Raw genomic sequence first — 18,274 nt, 5'->3', positions numbered from 1 at the left:
ATGCTTCACAACTGGCAACACCTAGAAAAATACTGTGGCCAGCTGTGTACCACAGGGATGCTGGGAACAGTGGCACTTAGCCCTGCCTACCATCTGCTTGCAGCAGGGCAAGTTTTTAGCTGACTGGATCTATGTCTCCAACCTTCCAGATAGTCCTCTCTTAGCACCTCATCCCTTGGAACAACCTCTGCCTTTCTTCTGCCACTCAGCTGGGGCACTTGGTTCCACACCCACCATGTCACCCATGGGTCTGCTGCCCGCTAAAAGCACAGGGACACTGCAGCTGCAGCCCACAGCACCCAGCACAGTGTCACACACACCAACCCAGGGACACAGAGAGCAGTGCTGGACACCACACACAGAGCACAGGACCGGGGCAGGCTGTGCCAGCCACACCACCAGGGAACCCCTTGAGGACACCTCGGGGTGGTAATGGTTTTCTCACCTATATCTGCAGTGTCTGCCATGTCCACTGCAGGGAGGAGGTTGTTTTTTTGTTTTTCCTGGTCTTTGACAAAGGGGTGAAAGGAGGTGAGCAGTAAATCAGTGCTGGCCCTGCCACTGCCTGAGGGTGACACGTGGGCAGCAGAGCCGAAACAAGCCAGGCTGAAGCAGCATTAAGAGCTCCCCACCTTCTGCAGATCCACCACCTGTCTCCAGGATACCAGGAGGTTTCACATTTAATGAGCAGGTAGCTTTGCTCTGCTTCCCCTTCCTCCAGCTCCAGCACCTTTCTGCAGAGTCCAACCACAGCCCACAGCAGGGGCAGCCACGTCTCTCTCTCTGATGAATACATCAGTCCTGCTGTATTCAAAGAAAAAAAAGAGAAAATCCCTGCAGCATTCCCCCAGCTAGTTCTCCCACTGCCATGGCTTCCTGTTATTCCTGAATTCCCAGTATTTTTAGGTTGTTGACTGTCTCCACACCCTCTTTGAGAAGTCTCATCCTGTGGAAGCAATAGCTCTAGTAACAAAACACTCTAGTTACAAAATCATTAAATCAATTTGACTTCTCAGCAATGCCATCTCCAGTGAAACATCACGGATACCTACAGTGTCTTCTCCAGTCTGCAGCCTGTCACCAGTGATGTGGGGTTAACAGAGGAGGATGAGACCAACACATGTCTGAGCTGTTCCCAGTGGCACACAGCCCATAAAAAAGGGAAAAAAGAGAAAACTCAGCGTATGACAAGGGGCAGACTTTCCATTGATGGAAACCCTATACCTCACCTCCATCTATGAAGCCAGCAGGTGACAAAGCAATACAGATCTCAACTAATGTTTGCCCCATAAAATAAATCAAGCAATGTACAGTCCTGAAACCTATGTTTATAGCAAAATAAGTCATGTAGTTATTTGCTTCTGAGACACACAAATCAGATTTGTTTTCACAACATGTCGAACAGCACATTATCATCAGCAAGGCAGTAATAGAAAAGCCCATAAAAAGGACCTCCCTAGAGAACTATCAGATAACAGATTACCCTGCAGATAGCTGTGGAGAAACACTCCAGCAGGTCTCTTCTAATCAGCTACTTTGACAGCAGAGATGACGAAAAAACACTGGTGAATCTCAGCAGCATACAAACTGCATGTGAGTAATGTTGCTGTAGGGCTACTCCTGCCAAAGTCCTCTGACTTTCCACTCAGATTAACACCAAGTGCTGCTGCAAAGCATCCAGCCCAGGAGGAGTTAAATTGGAGGGTCAAATCCATAGCTGTTTGGATTGATGCGAAGAGGAAGGTAGTGAGAATATGGGGAGAATCCCAGTCTACAGCCTTGGGATGCTCCTCCTCTGGTCCTGCCTGTCCCCCTGGCCTCAGGTGCATCACTTACAATGGAACATAGATATGAACTGGGAGCCTGACAGCCACTCCCCACCACCTGTCCAGATCTCTGGTTTTCAGGAAGCACTGGTGCCTTAGTCACGTGGACAATATTAATTGCAGGAAGGAGCCCAAACATCAAGATCCTTCACATTTCACCAGCTTTTGAAGCACTGGGATGGACCAAGGCTCCTGCTAACACCTTCCTCTCTGCCTCCTTCATCTTCCCAGGCAAAACCATGTTAGGGAGAGGTTGCCAAATATGCACAGGCCCATGGCTGTGCTGGAGGTCAGCAGGAGCAAGAACCCAGGGCTTGCTGAGTTGATCTGCAGCACTCAGCCACTCACCTCTGTAGCTGTGCAAGTGCTTCTGTAGACAGAGATCTGATGTTACTTCCCACAGTCCATAATCCCCCTGGACTGAGGCAAGGACCTGTCTCTTGTAGCAGCTCTTCTGCCTCACAGAGCATCTTGCTCACAGGAGTCACCTCCAAAAGGGCACCAGCACCAGGACTATCCTGCTGTGTGCAGACATTTTCCCCACTGATTTTTCATTTGTGTGTGCTAGGACTCTGTTCTCCAGCATCAGGAATAGCCTCAGTAAATCTAGAAACCCGTAGCAGATCAAGAAAGCAAAATGAGTTATTTTTGCCTGTACATTTATCCTCCTCATTTTTTCTCTACTTTATTGCTGGAGCCTGATTTCTTCCCACACCCAGGGAGAGGCAGCTCAGCACTGAGGAGAGCCACTTTCACATGGCTTGGTGTACTGCTGCTCCACCCAAGGTTTTTGCTGTGAGATTTTGAGTGGGTAAAAAGGATAAATTCTCATTGGAAAGAGAAAGAAATAAATAGTGCTGAAGCAGCCTAAATCCTATCCAGGCAGAGACAGCAAGCCCCTAAATCCACATTCAAGGCTTTGGGGAAGACCCTGCTATAGGACTTCTGCTTTCTTGTTTGTGATCGCATAGTGGTCAGTGCACAGATGCCTCACCTGTCTTTTGCTCTGGCCACTTTCTTTTCCGAGCTTCATAAAGTTTACAAAATCACTTTCCTCCTCCTCTCCACTGTCTGGCTTTGCCCCAGCCAGCTGCCCAAACAGGGCAGAAACAAACTCAGTTTTCCAAAGGGTAAAACTTGAAGCAGCACCAGCAGGATCTCAGAACTCCTTAGGGAGGGAGACGCATGGAAACAAAAGGCTGGCATTTCAAATGCTCACATTTTACCACAAGTGCTATGTTGCTATTTAGAGCATCTCCACTGCTGCTGTCTGGATGGTTTGATAGCAATTCCCAACAGGAGCACAAAAGCACTGTGGAGTCCCACCATGGTGAAGTGACATCAGCTCCTGTTCTCCACAGAGAAGTGCACTGAAAACAAATAAGCAGCATATCCAGGGTACAAACAAATCAGCAATAACTATGTAACTTTATTTAGATTTAATTTGACATTTAGCACAGTAATAAGCACAGAAAGAAGTACCAAATTACCAAACTCATAGCATATAAAATAATCAAATCTATTTCATATTTAATGAAGTATTTCTAGAACACATTGGTGGGACTGCCCTGGGCAGCCCCTGTAAATACATATATATCTGTATATCTCTCTCTATATATAGCTGTGTTATATAAAATACTGTATGTAGAGAAAGCACTGAAACTTATCACCAAAATAGAAAATAGCTCAAAATACAGAGAGTTCAGATCTGCTAATCATACCCAGTATTGAAAAGAGGTTCAAACCCACTGCAGGAGGTAAGGGAACATCTGAGATATGATGGGAGGAGTGAGGTGGCATTACTGGGCACAGACCAGCTGAAGCTGGCAGGAGCCTGGTGCACGGGACAGCCTCCTGTCCCGAGCCGATGGCCATGAGGTGACAACTGGTCCTTGCCCAGGACCGTCGAGACATTTCCTAAGTGGCAATGCCAGTGACAATGTCTGTGTGTGCAGGTGATGCTGCACACCTCGGGGTGTGGGGCCAGCAGTGCACTAAGGGCTGGGGGGGATTCATCAGGAGACCCCCAGCCCCCCAGGGCTGCTGCTAAGGCAGAGCTGCCTGAGCAGAGCTCCCCTGCTCAGCACACAGCTGCCTGCTCTGGGACTGGCCATAAGCAGATGCACAATATCACAAGGAGGTTGGTCTGAATTTTAAAGACTCCTCATCAGCAGATGACAGGAATTAATTCTCATTAGCTTTTAAAAATCTAGAAAGCTGCTTTTGTACCAGGACAGGCTACCCTGAGCAGTACCCTTAAGAACATGTTTGCTCTGCTCTGCATGTGAATTAGCAACCCTGCTGCTGCAGGACAGTGACACTGAATGAAATGTTTGTCCTGGCAAAAACTCCCACCTGCCCAGAGGGTGATGAAGGTTAGTATTTTACTTCAGATCCTAAGAAATTTGTCAAGAGATATAAAAAAATATGGCATTTCTGGCAGCAACACTCAAGTCCACCTGGAGTCACTAACCAGCACCAGCCCATAGCCTGGGTGCTGGGCAGGCAGAGGCACCAGTCCTGGTGGCAGGGGAGAACCAAGGACATGGGGGCCATTTGGTTCCTGATATACCAATGAGGCTCTGGATCTGCTGCTTTCCATACAAGATACTTTTGTGCTTGTTTGTTGATTTTTTTGCTCAATACAAGGATTAATTTTCCTGCCTACTCCAGCTAGGAAGGCTGCTAAGACCTCCTTGGGGATTTCAGAGCCTCAGCGAGGCAGTGCCACAATGGGCTGCCCCCGTGCCAATCCCACAGCAAGCTGGGGGCTGCTGGAGATCACCCTGGGAGCCCTCTCAAACCCTGTTTCTGTGTTTCTGCCACAGATACACAGAGAAGCCCATAACCCATTAATAATTCTGTAATGGCTCTTTCTCATCAAGTCAGCAGCTGCATCCCTAAGTACATGGCAACAATACTATGCTAACAGGATGACCTATAATTTCTAGGTGGTATTAACATTGTTATTTTACTCTGAGTAACTTCCTGGTAATGGCCATTTGAATGTGGCAATATCAATTAAGTGAATAGAAATGCTTAGCCCCTGGAAAAATCATTAATAAAAATTTCATTCTGATAGCCTCTAATCACAGCTAAATACAATTACTCATATGAGGCTACTATAAAAAGTATTTTTATCATCAGAAGAGTTTCATAAGGTATTTCCAACTGTTTGTAATAAAGAGGACACTATATAGAAAATCCAGAAAATAAGCACACATTTGTTTCTCAAAACCCATGGATAAACATGACAATATTACTGGCTACTGAACAGGATTTCATTCAGCTCTACTCAAGCTGTAGCCTAGTACAAAAGTTTTCAAGCAGTGTGCTGCTTTTTCACCTGGAACAGCTGCACAGGACACCTTTGATGTCAAGCTCTTGTGTGGGGATGTTGTTTCAATTTCTCTTTATGCCTCCAAGCTGCTGAAAAAGAAAAGACATTCTATCAAATAGGCGTTTTTCATTCAAAAAAGAAAGAAGAAAAAAGAAAGAAAAAAAAAGGCAAAATTTGGCCTTGAGTGCAGTACTAAGAAATAATTCATCCCTGCAGTGTCCTGAGCATGCAGTGGGGGCACATGCATTCTTGTCCTGACTCCCTGCATTAGTGCATTCATCTTTATACCCAATGAGTATAAATAGAATTAGCTGAGGAAGGGCTGCTCCTTACCACCCACTCCCACCCAGGCTCCTCGAGCTCAGTGGTACCCAGCACAGCAGGCTCAAGCTGCAGGACATCCAAAATTATTGTGGCTGCTCATTATAGGCAGCTAAAGAAGGTGCTGCCCTATACCATTTGTCAAATAAGCTTTCTTATGCAGTGAGCAAATGTTTTTTAGATAGCTGTGTCCACAGCACCCATGGCTGAGCAACCACAAGTGCTGACTGCAAAGCTGGAGAGGCACATAAATGTAAATCCCCCTCCCAGGCACCCAGAGCCTGCCAGTTTCATCACCCAGAGGCAGGGCCAACAATGCTTTTCTTTTTCACAGTGCTCAGCAAGGAGCCCTGCACAGTGTCTGGGAGGAGGGGATTGCCCAGCCTGCGGGCAGAACCAGACAGAACAAGCTGAACACATTCAGGAGGTACCAGGGCAAACAGCACAGATTTCTCCTTCTACAGGGAGATAAGACTGAAGAAGTCCAGGACATTGGGATCAGCTGGCAGGAGGACATCAGGGGCAATATGGGAAGAAAAGGCAACACCGTTATCTCCAGGCAATATCTCTTCCCTCTGCACTTTGCAAAACATGAATGTGGGTTTGTTTGCCTTGCTCCGTAAATATTTTCCAGAAAAAAATCTTTGTTTGGGAACACTGTCAAAGCAGTGCTCAAGGAGCCTTCCTAGTGACCTTCAAAAAGTCTATTTCCTAAGGCATTTCCCTGTGCTGTCTTTCCAGATACCCCTTTGTTGTAGAAAAAAGTGATAAAAGCTGAAGAAGTCCCTGAAAAAGTCAGGGACTGTGTTTCAAAACTCTGAGCTGAGAAGAAAAATTTATACCAGTGTTGCTGAGCTCTCATTTGCCTGCAGCAAGGGCCTGGGGACTTCTGAGGGGAGTGCTGGGGGGCACAGAACACAGCTCACCTCCCAACCAACTTACTGCTCTCCTGCCACAGTGCTGTCCCTGCCCACAAATGGGATTTCTTCCCTGTCCGTCTTCCCCAGAATGAGGTGGTGCTTCTCCATGTTTATGACACACTGTAGAGAATAAATGCCTTAAGGTAAGAGGAAAAGCTGCAGTTTGCAGTAGTCCCAGTTCCCCGAGCCCAAGTAAAATTCCTGTTCTAAACCCCCTACCTTCAGAGATTTCAGTGTCTGCAGCCCAAAAGAGAAGGGTTTCTCATTCTCTTCTGAAAAACAGAAACATTCAGATTTATACATTCAAAACATTCTTCTGTGCTTTTTTATCAGGGACTCCCATCTTTCCTTCATGGCTGCTCTACTAAAAAAACCCTGTTTATGAAGTGACTGAGTAATTCCAGAGGGGAACAGGACCAAAGGAGGGCAGGCAGATGTGCCTGCAAGGAGAGGTGATGGTCCCTCCATGGGCACTGCAGAGCATGGATGGGGCACTGCCAGGACAGCCCAGGTCAACACATCCCCACTCCCTCCCTCCATTGGAAGGAGGGCTGCAGGAAAGCTGTATTTCTGCTTCAATTTTAAGGTGATTTTGAAGCTTCATTTTTTCTTCTGGGGTAAGAAGGATCAGAGCCCCAGCCCAGACCCGGAGCAGAAGGCACACACTCACCCAGGACAAAGGCTGAGCACTCCACGGGGACTGCTCCCACCATCAGGGACAAGCACTCGATCTGCCCGAGCACCTTGGCCTTGTAGGGCAGTGAAACCATCATCTCATCTTCACCTGGGAGTGCTTTCAGATGCTCCTTTAACCTGCACGTTGAAAACACTTCTGTCATGAAACTGCCATGGCTCGACTGCTCCAGCAAGGAGCAAATGGCTTTTGGAGAGTACTTAACACCTGAAGTACTCTTAGCTTGCTCATATTACCACACTATTATTGGAAAACTGTTTTACTGGCAGGTTTTATGTGATGCTGGGGACGCAGCCAGCAGCACACATCCATTTCAAACCACGGCACTGCCCAGGATGCAGCCCTTGCCCCAAGCAGAGCTCTCTATGGGGTTTGCTTCTTACCAACCATGATACAGTTGAAGAAACAGCTGGAGATGGTTCCTCACTCTACCACCCACTGCCCCTGATGGTTTTCACAGATGTGACAGAGACTGCTGAGAGGTTGGGGGTGGGGAGGGTAAAGCCACCTTCAATAAAGTGCTTCATTACATCCAAGACTGATCCAAGGACGTGGGCAGTGCATGGCTGAAAGCTGACCAGGGAACTGCAGTGAGGTGAGGAGAAGCACAGATGCATGATGGAGTGACACATCTGGGAGCTGTGTTTGAAAGAGGAAAGTCCCCGGGCATCGTGTAGTGACCAAAGCTGCTCACACAACAGCTGCACCTGCATCTCTACAGGGGATGTCTTGCAGCAACCTGAGGACTAACCCCAACCCCTGTCCTCAGAGAGGAGGGGAAGAGCTGAAATAGCCCCACGACAAAGTGCAAAAAAGATTCCTAAAAAAGAAGAGAGGAAATGGCCAGGGACATACACACTGCGTTAGGCACTGAGACCCAGAGACATCAGCCCTGGGCCTGTCCCCAGAGCTGCTGAACCTCAACCACAGGCAGCAGCAAGCTGCAGGGCCCCTCCTTCCCTGGGAGAAGCAAAATCGCCTAAACACCTCTTCCCTGCTGCTTTCCAGAGCTGGAGTTAAACAAAACTCATGTTTTATCACTGCCACATGCACAGGAGTGCTTTGCAGTACAACATCCTGGAGCGGTGCCGGCTGTCGCGGGACCTACCACAGTGCAGGCAGAGAGAGCCAGGCACCAAAGCCCTGCCTGCAACCCACTCTGTTCATCTGCCTTTAGCTTCTGGCCTCATGAACACACACAGCAAAGGAGCTGCAAGAAGCTGCCTGTAAGACAGCCCAGCCTGCTGCAGTGTTCAGCTGGCAGAGATGGGGATGGGCTGTCTACCTGCCCACCCAACACAGCTCCTGCCCACCCAACACAGCTCCTGCCCACCCCGGGGCTCCACTGGGTCCCACCCAGCAGGAACCAAAGCGTGGTCATTGCTAATGGGTAACACTGCCAGGGACAACGGCATTTTACTTTGTGTCAGTATCACAGAGAGGCTGTCACAGAACACTGCTGTACAAGTCAGGAATGTTGTGCAGCCAATGCAGCAGCTGGCAAGATCATAAAATCATAGAATCATAGAAAGTTAGGGGTTGGAAGGGACCTCGAGAGATCATCTAGTCCAACCCCCACTGCCACAGCAGGGTGACCTATAGCAGGTAAGATGAGATCCCTCCAAATGCACTGTTGTCACCCAAAGACCAGGCTGAGCAGCTCCAGGGTTTGCAATGAGTTTGTAGTGAGCACAGCCACCTTCCAGCCAGTAAATGGTGCTGTGCAAAGAAGTAATTACTGTCTGAACAGAAAACAGGCACCATTCATTCAGGACCATGCAGTAGTGCTCAGAGAACAATTGTTTTTTGAGTAATAATTGCAAGTCAGCAATGAAAAGCAGTAACTCCATGAGAATTAAGTGCTAAAATCTCAGTGATATCCGGTGAGCTGATGCCTGGATCCCTGTTCCACAGAGATCAGAAGGAGCTTTGCTGCAAATGGCTGCAGTGAGCTCCTTAATACTATGCAAATACATTTCCTTATCTTCAGCTGGTAGACATTTGTTACTGGGAGTAGCATCAGACACCAAATTTCAAGCATGAGCATGTACAGAACCTCACAGCTGCTCCACACCCAGTGCTGGCCCAGCTGTGCTGCAGTCCCCAGCCTGAGCATGGCCAGTGGACAGGTCCCTGCCTCCCCGTGGGGACCCACGGGGCTGACCCAGCCTCACACCTGCCCCTGGGACACAGGAGGGGGGCAGATGCTCAGGTATTTCACAAGGTATGGAACAGCACATGGGCAGGCACTGAAAAGACACAAACACATCCAGGCCTCTGGAGGGGTTTACTAGAGGTGAACAGGCCAGTACAAATGGCTTTCCATTTCAGTTCCCTGCAAAGACATTTAAGAATAACCCAGGATTTGTTTGTAACAGGAGGTGCAGAGGCTTGCCCAGCACAGCCTAAAGCACTGCCTTTCAGAATGATCATAGCTGGAGTGAGTGAAGCCCCAGCCCAGGGAGCACTGCCCATGCTGCCAGGTGCCACCAGATCCCACAAGACAGAAATCCAGCTGGGTATTTACCCTAGCCTGTCCAGGCAGGCTGATGACATGAGGTTGTGCTGCGAGCCAGTGTCCACCACAGCCTTCAGCTCCTTCCCTGCACACTGCAAGAGCAAGCAGAGACAGGGGATGGTGAGTAGGATGCAGGATGAGTACAGTGTCAGGGACCTCTGCTCTGCACATGCCAGCCCTTGACAAGATGCCAACAACTCCTTGTGCAATCCCATCCCTGCTCCACCACACACTCAGTGCCCCCAGGGTATCACCTCATCTACCCCAGGCCCCCAGGAGTTCACTCTTGAGCTGCTTTTTTAATAAGGTGGTGCTATTAACAACATGGAGTTGGGTCCTGCATCCTTCCTGACAGCATTTGCCCCTGCAGAGAGCAGAGGGGGCAGCCCTGGGCAGGAGGGGATATTGTGGAGAGTGGGAAATACAAAACAATGTGGGGGTAAGGAGGAGAAATGTGAAATTACCCTTGGGGAAAGAAAAAGGTGGTGACACTTGAGGAAAACAAAATGGGCTGTGAGCACAGGGATTCACCATGGACAATACCACTTCTCAGAGTTCCAGCATGCTGCCCCACCTAGCTACTGCCCCCACCCTGATGTCTAAGGGAAGGCACCCATTAAATCAGTTTTCTCTGTGATACCCAGGTGGGTGTCTGTGCTGCAGCAGCCCTGAGCTGCAGAGGGAGGGCATCCCCACAGCTATGACAGACCCAGGGTGCATCAGAAAACATGACGAGCAAGAGCACTGCTTGAGGCTGTCAGAAATAAAATCTGTGGGGGAAAAAACCCCAGAAGGCTGGGGAGGGATTATTACCTGGCAGCTCACCACTATGAGCTCCTCATCCTCCATTTTCCACGAGCTGCCCAGATTAGTTTGATTCAGGTTGTTGGTCTGCACTGAGTTATCACTCTTTGGAGTCCAGCTGCCCCGGCTGCTTCGTAATTTTGATAAATTTGTCTCCATCAGGCGCTTCTGCAGGATATTATGTGGTTGCTTTAAGAAAAAAAAAACAAAACACAGAAGAGCAGGGTGAAGCCAGAGGAAAGCCAAGACATGACCTGCACCACTGGCCTGCTTGTGGTGCCTGTGGGCCAGTGCTGATCTCCTGGGAGGGATGCTCTAGAGTCTCACTCTCCCTGACTCCTAGACTACATGCACTCTTCCTAGCCCACATCTATTTTCTCTCCTGCCAGCTCCATCTTACCTGGCTTTGACTAAGAAGAACTACTTTGTATTGGCAAGGGACTAATCCTTTCAAAATAAAAGAATTTGGATGGATACCTTTCATTTTCCAAACTCGAGTTCAAGATTTGATTTCATGTAGGAATCCAAACAAATCAGGCTTTTCTAAGCTGGTGTTTCAGCCATAATTACCTTGATCTGCTGATAAGGATATTGGAAAGTCTATAGCAATATGAGAAGTTAAGAAGTAATAAATTACCTTTCCAATTACACACCCCACCGAGGTATGAAAAAGGTGTATGGACTTACTGAATCAACACAGACACTTTTATTGAGCTCTGGCGTTGCTGGCATAGGAAATATCTGTCTGTCCTCCACCTGTGGCAATGCTTTTTGCATGAATAGACTCAGAATTTAAGAAGCTGATTTGGATGCCTGTGCTTTGGCTTTTGGATGTGCAAGTGAAGAAGGCACAGCTTTACATAGAGAGCTATGGATGGCATCTATTGTCAGACCTGGTCTGGCCTTTAGGTCAGAATTTGGTCTAAAATTGTGTCTTTCTTCCCTCTGCACTGGTATTTAGCTGTTAAGTGTGAATAAATAGGACCAATCCTGGGTGCCACGCCACGGGAGGGAAGGGAGAGGAGAGGAAGAGGTACAATAGTCTGAGATAGGTAGGTAGGTAGGTAGGTAGGTAGGTAGGTAGGTAGGTAGATATTCTCCCAGGAAATCCAACACCATGTGGCAGCTTGTCACTCTCTGTCATTTCCATTCACTCTGCAAGAAGCACGCTGCCTCTCAAAACCTCCTCCAACTGCTTTCCCAAAAGCCTTTTTATGTTTAATGTTCATCATGGATGGATGCACATACTCTGCTGGGGGTGAAATTACTCTGCTTGATTATCTGCTCATATCTCTGCCTGGCTGATCTTTCCCCTCCAACTCCCCACCCCAATTACCACAATTACTGCCCTTTCCTTCTGATTTTAATTTGTCCACAGTGAGACCTTCTTACTGGTTTATACCCCTAAATTTTTGCATTCATATTAAATATGCCCCTGTGTCCACAGAGATATGTAAACCAACGAACCTCCTCATCCTGAGGGAATTTCAGTGGGATCAGGATAACTTCAAAAATCTCAGGCTGCGCTTCCCCAAGTTGTGCAGCACACATCCTCGTGAGCAGAGCCTCATCCTTAAAATATTCCGGGTGACACGTTAAATAACAGCACTTACAAAAGGCTAATGCAACTTGGCATCATCCTAAAATAACTGCAACCATGTTGGTGCTTCAGATCTTGCTGTAGGCATAAGGCAGAGAGTTAAACCTGACCTGACTGATGAGATAAGGTTGATGCAGCCAACACCAGTGGTCACCTGGACACATAACCTCCTTTTCCCCCTGCTTTTCACTGTTGTTATTTCTGCATACCACTGGAGACTTGAAAGGAAAAAAATTTGTGACCATTATTGGTTGCAGATGCCATGTCTGACCAGCACTATAGAGAGCACGAGCTGTGTAAAGGCAGTAATGTTAAGAAGCTCCCAGTGATGGGGAGAAATCAGATCCAACATCTCACTGACTCCTTCAAGCACAAAAAGTAGCAAAGCTCCAGCACTTCTCTAGTTACCACTGCCTTCCCAGTGAGCCTGAACAGCAGAGAGCAGTGTTACTTAACTAGGTTAAAGGCAGGCAGACTGGGTCCATTAGTCCCAGCCCCTGTGCTGAGGCACCGTTTGAAAGCTCTGAGCTCCCTTCTACCAGGCAGAAGCCAGAGGTGCAGCCAGCACTGGGATCACCTCCAAGCTACTCATCTAAGCAGAACACAAACCAGGGTTTGCTGACAGTGGATGGCACATGCTTCTTGCCCTTTATGTTTGCCTGCAACTCAGACACACATCTGGAGGACTAATTCTTCACCTTACCAAAAAAAAACAAACAAAACAACACATGAAGGTATAGGGGACTGGGGAAGTAGCAGTGGTCCTCTCCTTGTACCCAGCTCTGCTCTTCTGGGACCAAAACATTTCTGAATGGCACCATCCAGGACAGTCTGGGTGCTCTTCTAATCTGCCTGGCTTCAATCACATTGCCAAATAACCTGTGAAAGAACAGGCTGGAGAAGAACAAGTCACCAGCACAGTCATATACTCTACTATTGATTTAAACCTAATTTTATTTTTTTAAAGACACGTTCTCCTACGGATCATTACATGTATGGGCCCTGGTTTTATAAATCCCATATGGGACCCACCAAAAGGAAAAAATCCAGCACTCAGTGAACACAAGTAACCCCCACAAAAGGGACTGTCTGTTGACGCTTGCTCCTTTGAAAGCTGCAGTGAATCTTGCCTTCAGGGGACCAAATATCGCTTACATTGTGCTCCAACACAGAAATAATCTGGCAAGAGGGGGCTGAAAAGGTTCCCTGCAGCAGCATCTTGTCTCAGGCTGTTAATTAGTTTGCTTTAACTTTTATTACCCTTGATTCTCATGTGAAATAGACTGAGGGATGTTAGTCATGGAGATTACTCAAGTGATGGATATGCACTTGCTGAGCAGATAATGTGCCAGAAGACATTTACAAATGCACATTTGGTTGGAAAACTTCAAGCAGAGCATGTCTGGGAGGGAGGGAGAGTAGGAAAACTTCTCTGTGACAGCAACGGGGAAGGCAGCCGTGTTCTCCCTCCAGCATGAGCTGGTCACACAGCAAGGACCAGATTTCCTGGTATTTCTATGCATTGCATGAAACTGATGAAAGCTTTATAAAAATGTAAAATGTTATATGTCATTGTGTAAGCACAAAAGAAAAGAAAAGGAAAAAAAAGGTAAGTTATTTCCTAGTATCATTCAGCATAAAATAAATACAAAGCAGGATATTTTTCATAAAGTTTCTCCCTTCCCATCCCGGAGACTTTGCAAAAATCTATAATCCCTAAAAAAGTTACAGTAGAAACCCAGAAGAAGTGAGTAGAGACACTAGCTATTGCTGAACCTCTGTACCACTGTCTCTCAAAACCACAAATAATTCAGTCCAGTTTTATTCCTCTCTAATGCTGCAATTTGCAGTACCCATCTCTCTGGCAGGTTTCACACTATTTTGGCTTCTAGATCTGAGGACAGCAAGATCCATCAACAACAGTTTTACTCGGGTAGAGATGAAAGTCAGGGAACATGCCAGCTCCTCAAATTCCCAAACCCATCTCAGGAGGTTTGCCCTCTCTCTCCTGCCTCTACCAGGCAGCAGACAAAAAAGGGAATTTTAACACCACAACAGAGCTCTTCCCAAGAAATAACCAATTTGTCTCTTTTTCCCATCTTTCATCCAAATTCACCTCTTCTACCAGCAACCTGTGCTCATGTGCTGTCAACCACATCTCATCACAGAGTGATGAGACATGACAAGAGATGTCCCCTGTCGTCCTGAACCCCCTGAGTGCCCAGACAGTGTCCCAGTCTCTGACCAAGACATCGTGCCTAACACCAAAGCTAATAACCATCTCCTGCCTATTTTCTGGGCTTCATAGGGGAAGCTAATAATGAGGCATCAAAACAAACCCATTTCTGCTCTGCATATCCAGCCCTGTGCTTGCTGTGCCATAGCTTGGTTTTATACCAGGCAGGCAAAGTGGAATATGTATGTGTAATAAGGAGCTAGAAGAGTTTGGTCCAACCTGGAATAATACACTGAAAATATCAGAGGCTTAACATAGATAATTACAGCCAGTATTTATCAAACCTGCCTATACAGAGCAGCACCAGGAGAGATGCTTCAGGAGCTGAGGAAGGAGACACAAGCTGAGGCACACCCACTGTGGTGCCCAGCACCCCCTGCACTGCGGCCAAAAGGAAGGGGATTTCTCCCCAGAATCAGAATGGTCACTGCCAGCTGTCACCCTGAGAGACTGGGACTGCCCTCACCACCTGTGCCACCTCTGTGGAGCTGCTACCTCCTCTTGTCTCCTGCCAAGGCCACTGGAAAATCCCCACGGGAAACCCTGCATTAATAATGCCGGTCACGTCAGAAGCCCTTCCGCCCGCGTCACCACAGCTGTCACACAGCGTTAGACACAAGCATGTGCTGCTTTGTTAGGGGGCATGCAGTTATTTACAAGAAAGCAAAAAGCCAGGATGCCCTGGGTCCCCTCACTGTGCAGCTCAAGCCCTCTGAACCTGGACCTCTTGCTTTGGGGCCATGCCAAGGAGAGGTCCCACATTTCAGAGCTTCTCCAGTCTCAGAGGTGGACAATATCCCTCTCCTCTTGAAGCCAACTCTTGTGACATCCAGGCAGCCATGGCACCAGGGAGAAACAGTGTGTTCTCTAGAAGTGATGCTCACTGTCATCCTGGCTGTATGAGGAGTGAGGATGGGGCTGCTGGCAACGTGACCTCTGCAAGAGCTCTGACACTTGCAGCATCTTCTCTGGGGCTGAAGGAAAGGCCTGAGCACATGCCAGTGCTGTCACTTGGAGACTTCCCATACATCTCACGGCACAGGAGGCTGTGGCCAAGGTGAGCCCTGGCCACATGTGTCCCAACACCCCTCACTGTGACATGGGGACAAGGTGTGGTTTGCAGTGGGGTGGGTGATGCTGCAGCAGCAGCTCAGCAGGAGTGGGCACAGGAGCAGGAAGGAAACCTTGGGTGATGTTTCTGTGACCAAGGCCATGGTGAGGAGCCCCATGCTGTGTCCCTGGGGCACAAGGACTTCAGTGGCCCTGGCTCCTGCTACTGTTTGCCTCTGTACACTGGGCAGAGCAGAAACCCCTGTTATCAAGGTCTCAGCTCTGCACACTGTGAGTTAAATGACACACTATTTAGACTCTGCAGATAACAGCAATAACACCACTATCATTCTCTGAAAGGCAATTTGTAGCTCCTTGAAGGAGAGCTGCCATTCAACAGGGACCAGGAAAGCTCCTTGTGAGCCTTTCCATGGGAAGGGATTTCACTCCCTACAAGTGCAAAACATTTGGGATGTCAAAAAAAAAAATCACCTCCATGCAGACTGCAGAGAATAACCAACTCGTTCCACTTATCTCAGCTGGGCAGCCTAAGCCAGCTCAACAGGGAGGCTGTGACAGAACTGCTGCACTAAAACCAAAACCAGTAATTTTTTTCAATAAACTTTTATCAAGCACTGAACAAAGCAAATACTGTGTGCTACAAAGTGCAAGAATTTTGCAACAATTGGGTAAAAAAATAGTAAAGGAGCTTCCGTTTTTCTAGATTTTGCAGGACTTTTGATATTGCATTTATGTAATTTCCCATTAGAGAGGGCTCCAACATTTCTGCATGCCAGTATTAAGAAATGCTCTCCAGCTCCTGGATGTGATGAAGAATATTGTGTCATCTACAGGGTCACATGGATCATTGCATATGTAAATATTTAAGACCTTGAATTTAGTACCTCCATTAAGTATATATATATATTCATAAGACTTTATCAAAATGTAATCTTGTCAGGTTTATGTTTTGAAGTACTTTACTGAATCTCTTATGATTATGTTGCACACATACATGCATCACAAACGTGTATAAATGTGTGTATTAAATGAAGCCATTTTGATTAACTCAGAGAGGAGTTTTTTACTGAAAACAATAACACCTTTTCTGACATTCATGCAAATGCAAAAAAATAAAAGTAAGAATAAAAAGCTTTTAGATTTGAGTGTCAGGCATTTGAAAACACCTATGAGCAAAAATTAGCCCTGGTGACAACTAGCATATTTCCTTCCTTTTGCATACCAAAGCTTCATTTTTTTTTTTTTTTTTTAATACCAATTTCTACAACCAACCAACTTCTCCTCCAAACAGAAAAAATGACACAAAGAAAAAAAAATCAAAAAACCAAAACCACAAAAAAACAAACAAACAAACAAAAAAACCTAGACACTGCCCTACTAGCTTCTTAAGTCCCCTTCGAGTAAACACAACAAAGCCTTACAGTGTCTTTTGAAGTCCCCAGCTTCTTCAGCCCATCCAAAGGGAGGAGATCTGCAGAATCCTTGTGAATAAACTGAACTGCCTGCTTCATCCTCCTCTGCTGCCGGAGAGATGCCGCTTCCCTGAGCTCCACTTCTTTCCTACTCGGCTCTGTCAGGACACCCGAATAAAACATCTTTCCACCCGCGTACGGCTCGCTGCTTGAAGATTTGCCTCTCGGGGAGATGGAGCCGGGAGATGGAGCCAGGGAGATGCTCTGTCCCTGCACTTTATAAGCAGAGCCCGGTGACGTTGGGAGCGCGGCAGGTACCGCAGCCGAGACGAGGCGGGGTTGGGCTGATGGCAGCGCCGGGGAGACCCGAATGGGGCTTGGGCGGAACCAGGGACCCCGCTCTGCCCCTCCTGAGGGACAGATCAGCTGCGGGCAGCCGATGGTTCCCAAACCCCGCAGCAGCCTCACGGGCAGCAGAGAGACCCCCACACCCCAGCCCTCTCTTTTCTGCCCCGCAGGCTGCTGGGGAGTTCGGAGATGCAAAGAGCCTCAGCAGCCAGGGCTTTGCCATCTTATGGCTGGGTGAGCAGGGTCAGGGCAGGCTCTGGATGCCGCTGGCCTCACTAAAGCATCGCAGGCACCACTCTGCATCGTCACTGCCTACCCAAGTCCCCAGGAAGGGTAAGGACTCTCACAAACATTGTCCCAGACAAACTGGGGCACTCCAATTGTGGTTTTACGTGGGGTTTCTATACCCACCAAACATTCAGGTACAGCACAATTTTATTAATGTCAAGCATCCATTACTAATCAGAATAAAACTTTGCAAAGCAACTGTAGTTTTGCAGCATTTGCTGTTTTTCTATTGATCCAGATGTTGCTGGAGATACTTACCTGAGGGTTTGAAAGAGGACAGGGTGAGGATGCTGGTGCTATCCTGGTCGTCCAGGGGTATAATTTATCCTTCATAGGCAGCTTGAGGCTTCCAAGAAGCAAAGTATTTCTGGTGCCAGACTGTCCTTCAGTTTGTTTTTCCTAAGCACAAACAATACCAAAGTCTCTAGTAAAATTCCAATACTTCATAACATTACAGTAGATAACATGAGCTAATACATATTAACAGACTTAATACACTTTCATACTATAAAGACTGCTTGATATAATAGCTAAGGAAGGGCATTTTCTGAACAGTATTCACAGTGCACATGGATTTATTTTACTAAAACAGTAAGTTTTATCATCTCTCATCAGAAATAAACATTGTTTTTTCTCTCTTCCCAAAGGCCCACATGTTTTCAGAAGCACAGCTGGGGGAACAGGCACCTGCCTGAACAGTCTGTTTTCCAGGTAAATTTTTTTGCAAGGAATAAGTGCAGGGGAAAATTCAGCTCTGCCTTGGAGAGATAGTACAGATCCAAAAACACTCCACATGGGTTTGGTTCTTGTTAAACTGATAGAGACCTTGGATACACTAGATAGAGCACAAAAATGGCAGAGTTTAGCCCAGGATTTATGCCAAGCCCAAGTCCCAG

General features: G+C 47.3%; 1 protein-coding gene across 4 annotated transcripts; it reads right to left on the bottom strand.

Moving 5' to 3' along the window:
- Positions 1-3,235: 3,235 nt before the first annotated feature.
- Positions 3,236-17,268, bottom strand: NRIP3 (nuclear receptor interacting protein 3). Of its 4 annotated transcripts, none has more exons than XM_071762058.1 (7): positions 16,752-17,268; positions 10,433-10,612; positions 9,629-9,711; positions 7,078-7,220; positions 6,627-6,679; positions 6,430-6,527; positions 3,236-5,255 (listed from the first exon to the last, which is right to left on the bottom strand). In XM_071762058.1, exons 1-7 carry the CDS (start codon positions 16,923-16,925, stop codon positions 5,240-5,242), a joined length of 747 nt encoding a protein of 248 aa, XP_071618159.1. In that variant the 5' UTR covers positions 16,926-17,268; the 3' UTR covers positions 3,236-5,239. The 4 variants fall into 4 exon arrangements, with proteins under 4 accessions (XP_071618159.1, XP_071618157.1, XP_071618156.1 ...); XM_071762056.1 differs by having other exon boundaries at positions 6,414-6,527; positions 16,752-17,021; XM_071762055.1 differs by having other exon boundaries at positions 5,050-5,252; positions 16,752-17,010.
- Between the last annotated feature and the right edge of the window lie 1,006 nt (positions 17,269-18,274).

This window comes from Heliangelus exortis, chromosome 18, assembly GCF_036169615.1.
Source record: "Heliangelus exortis chromosome 18, bHelExo1.hap1, whole genome shotgun sequence".
Lineage (NCBI taxonomy): Eukaryota > Metazoa > Chordata > Aves > Apodiformes > Trochilidae > Heliangelus > Heliangelus exortis.
Note: the sequence above shows the minus strand (reverse complement) of the source record. Positions and strands in the feature narration are given on the sequence as shown.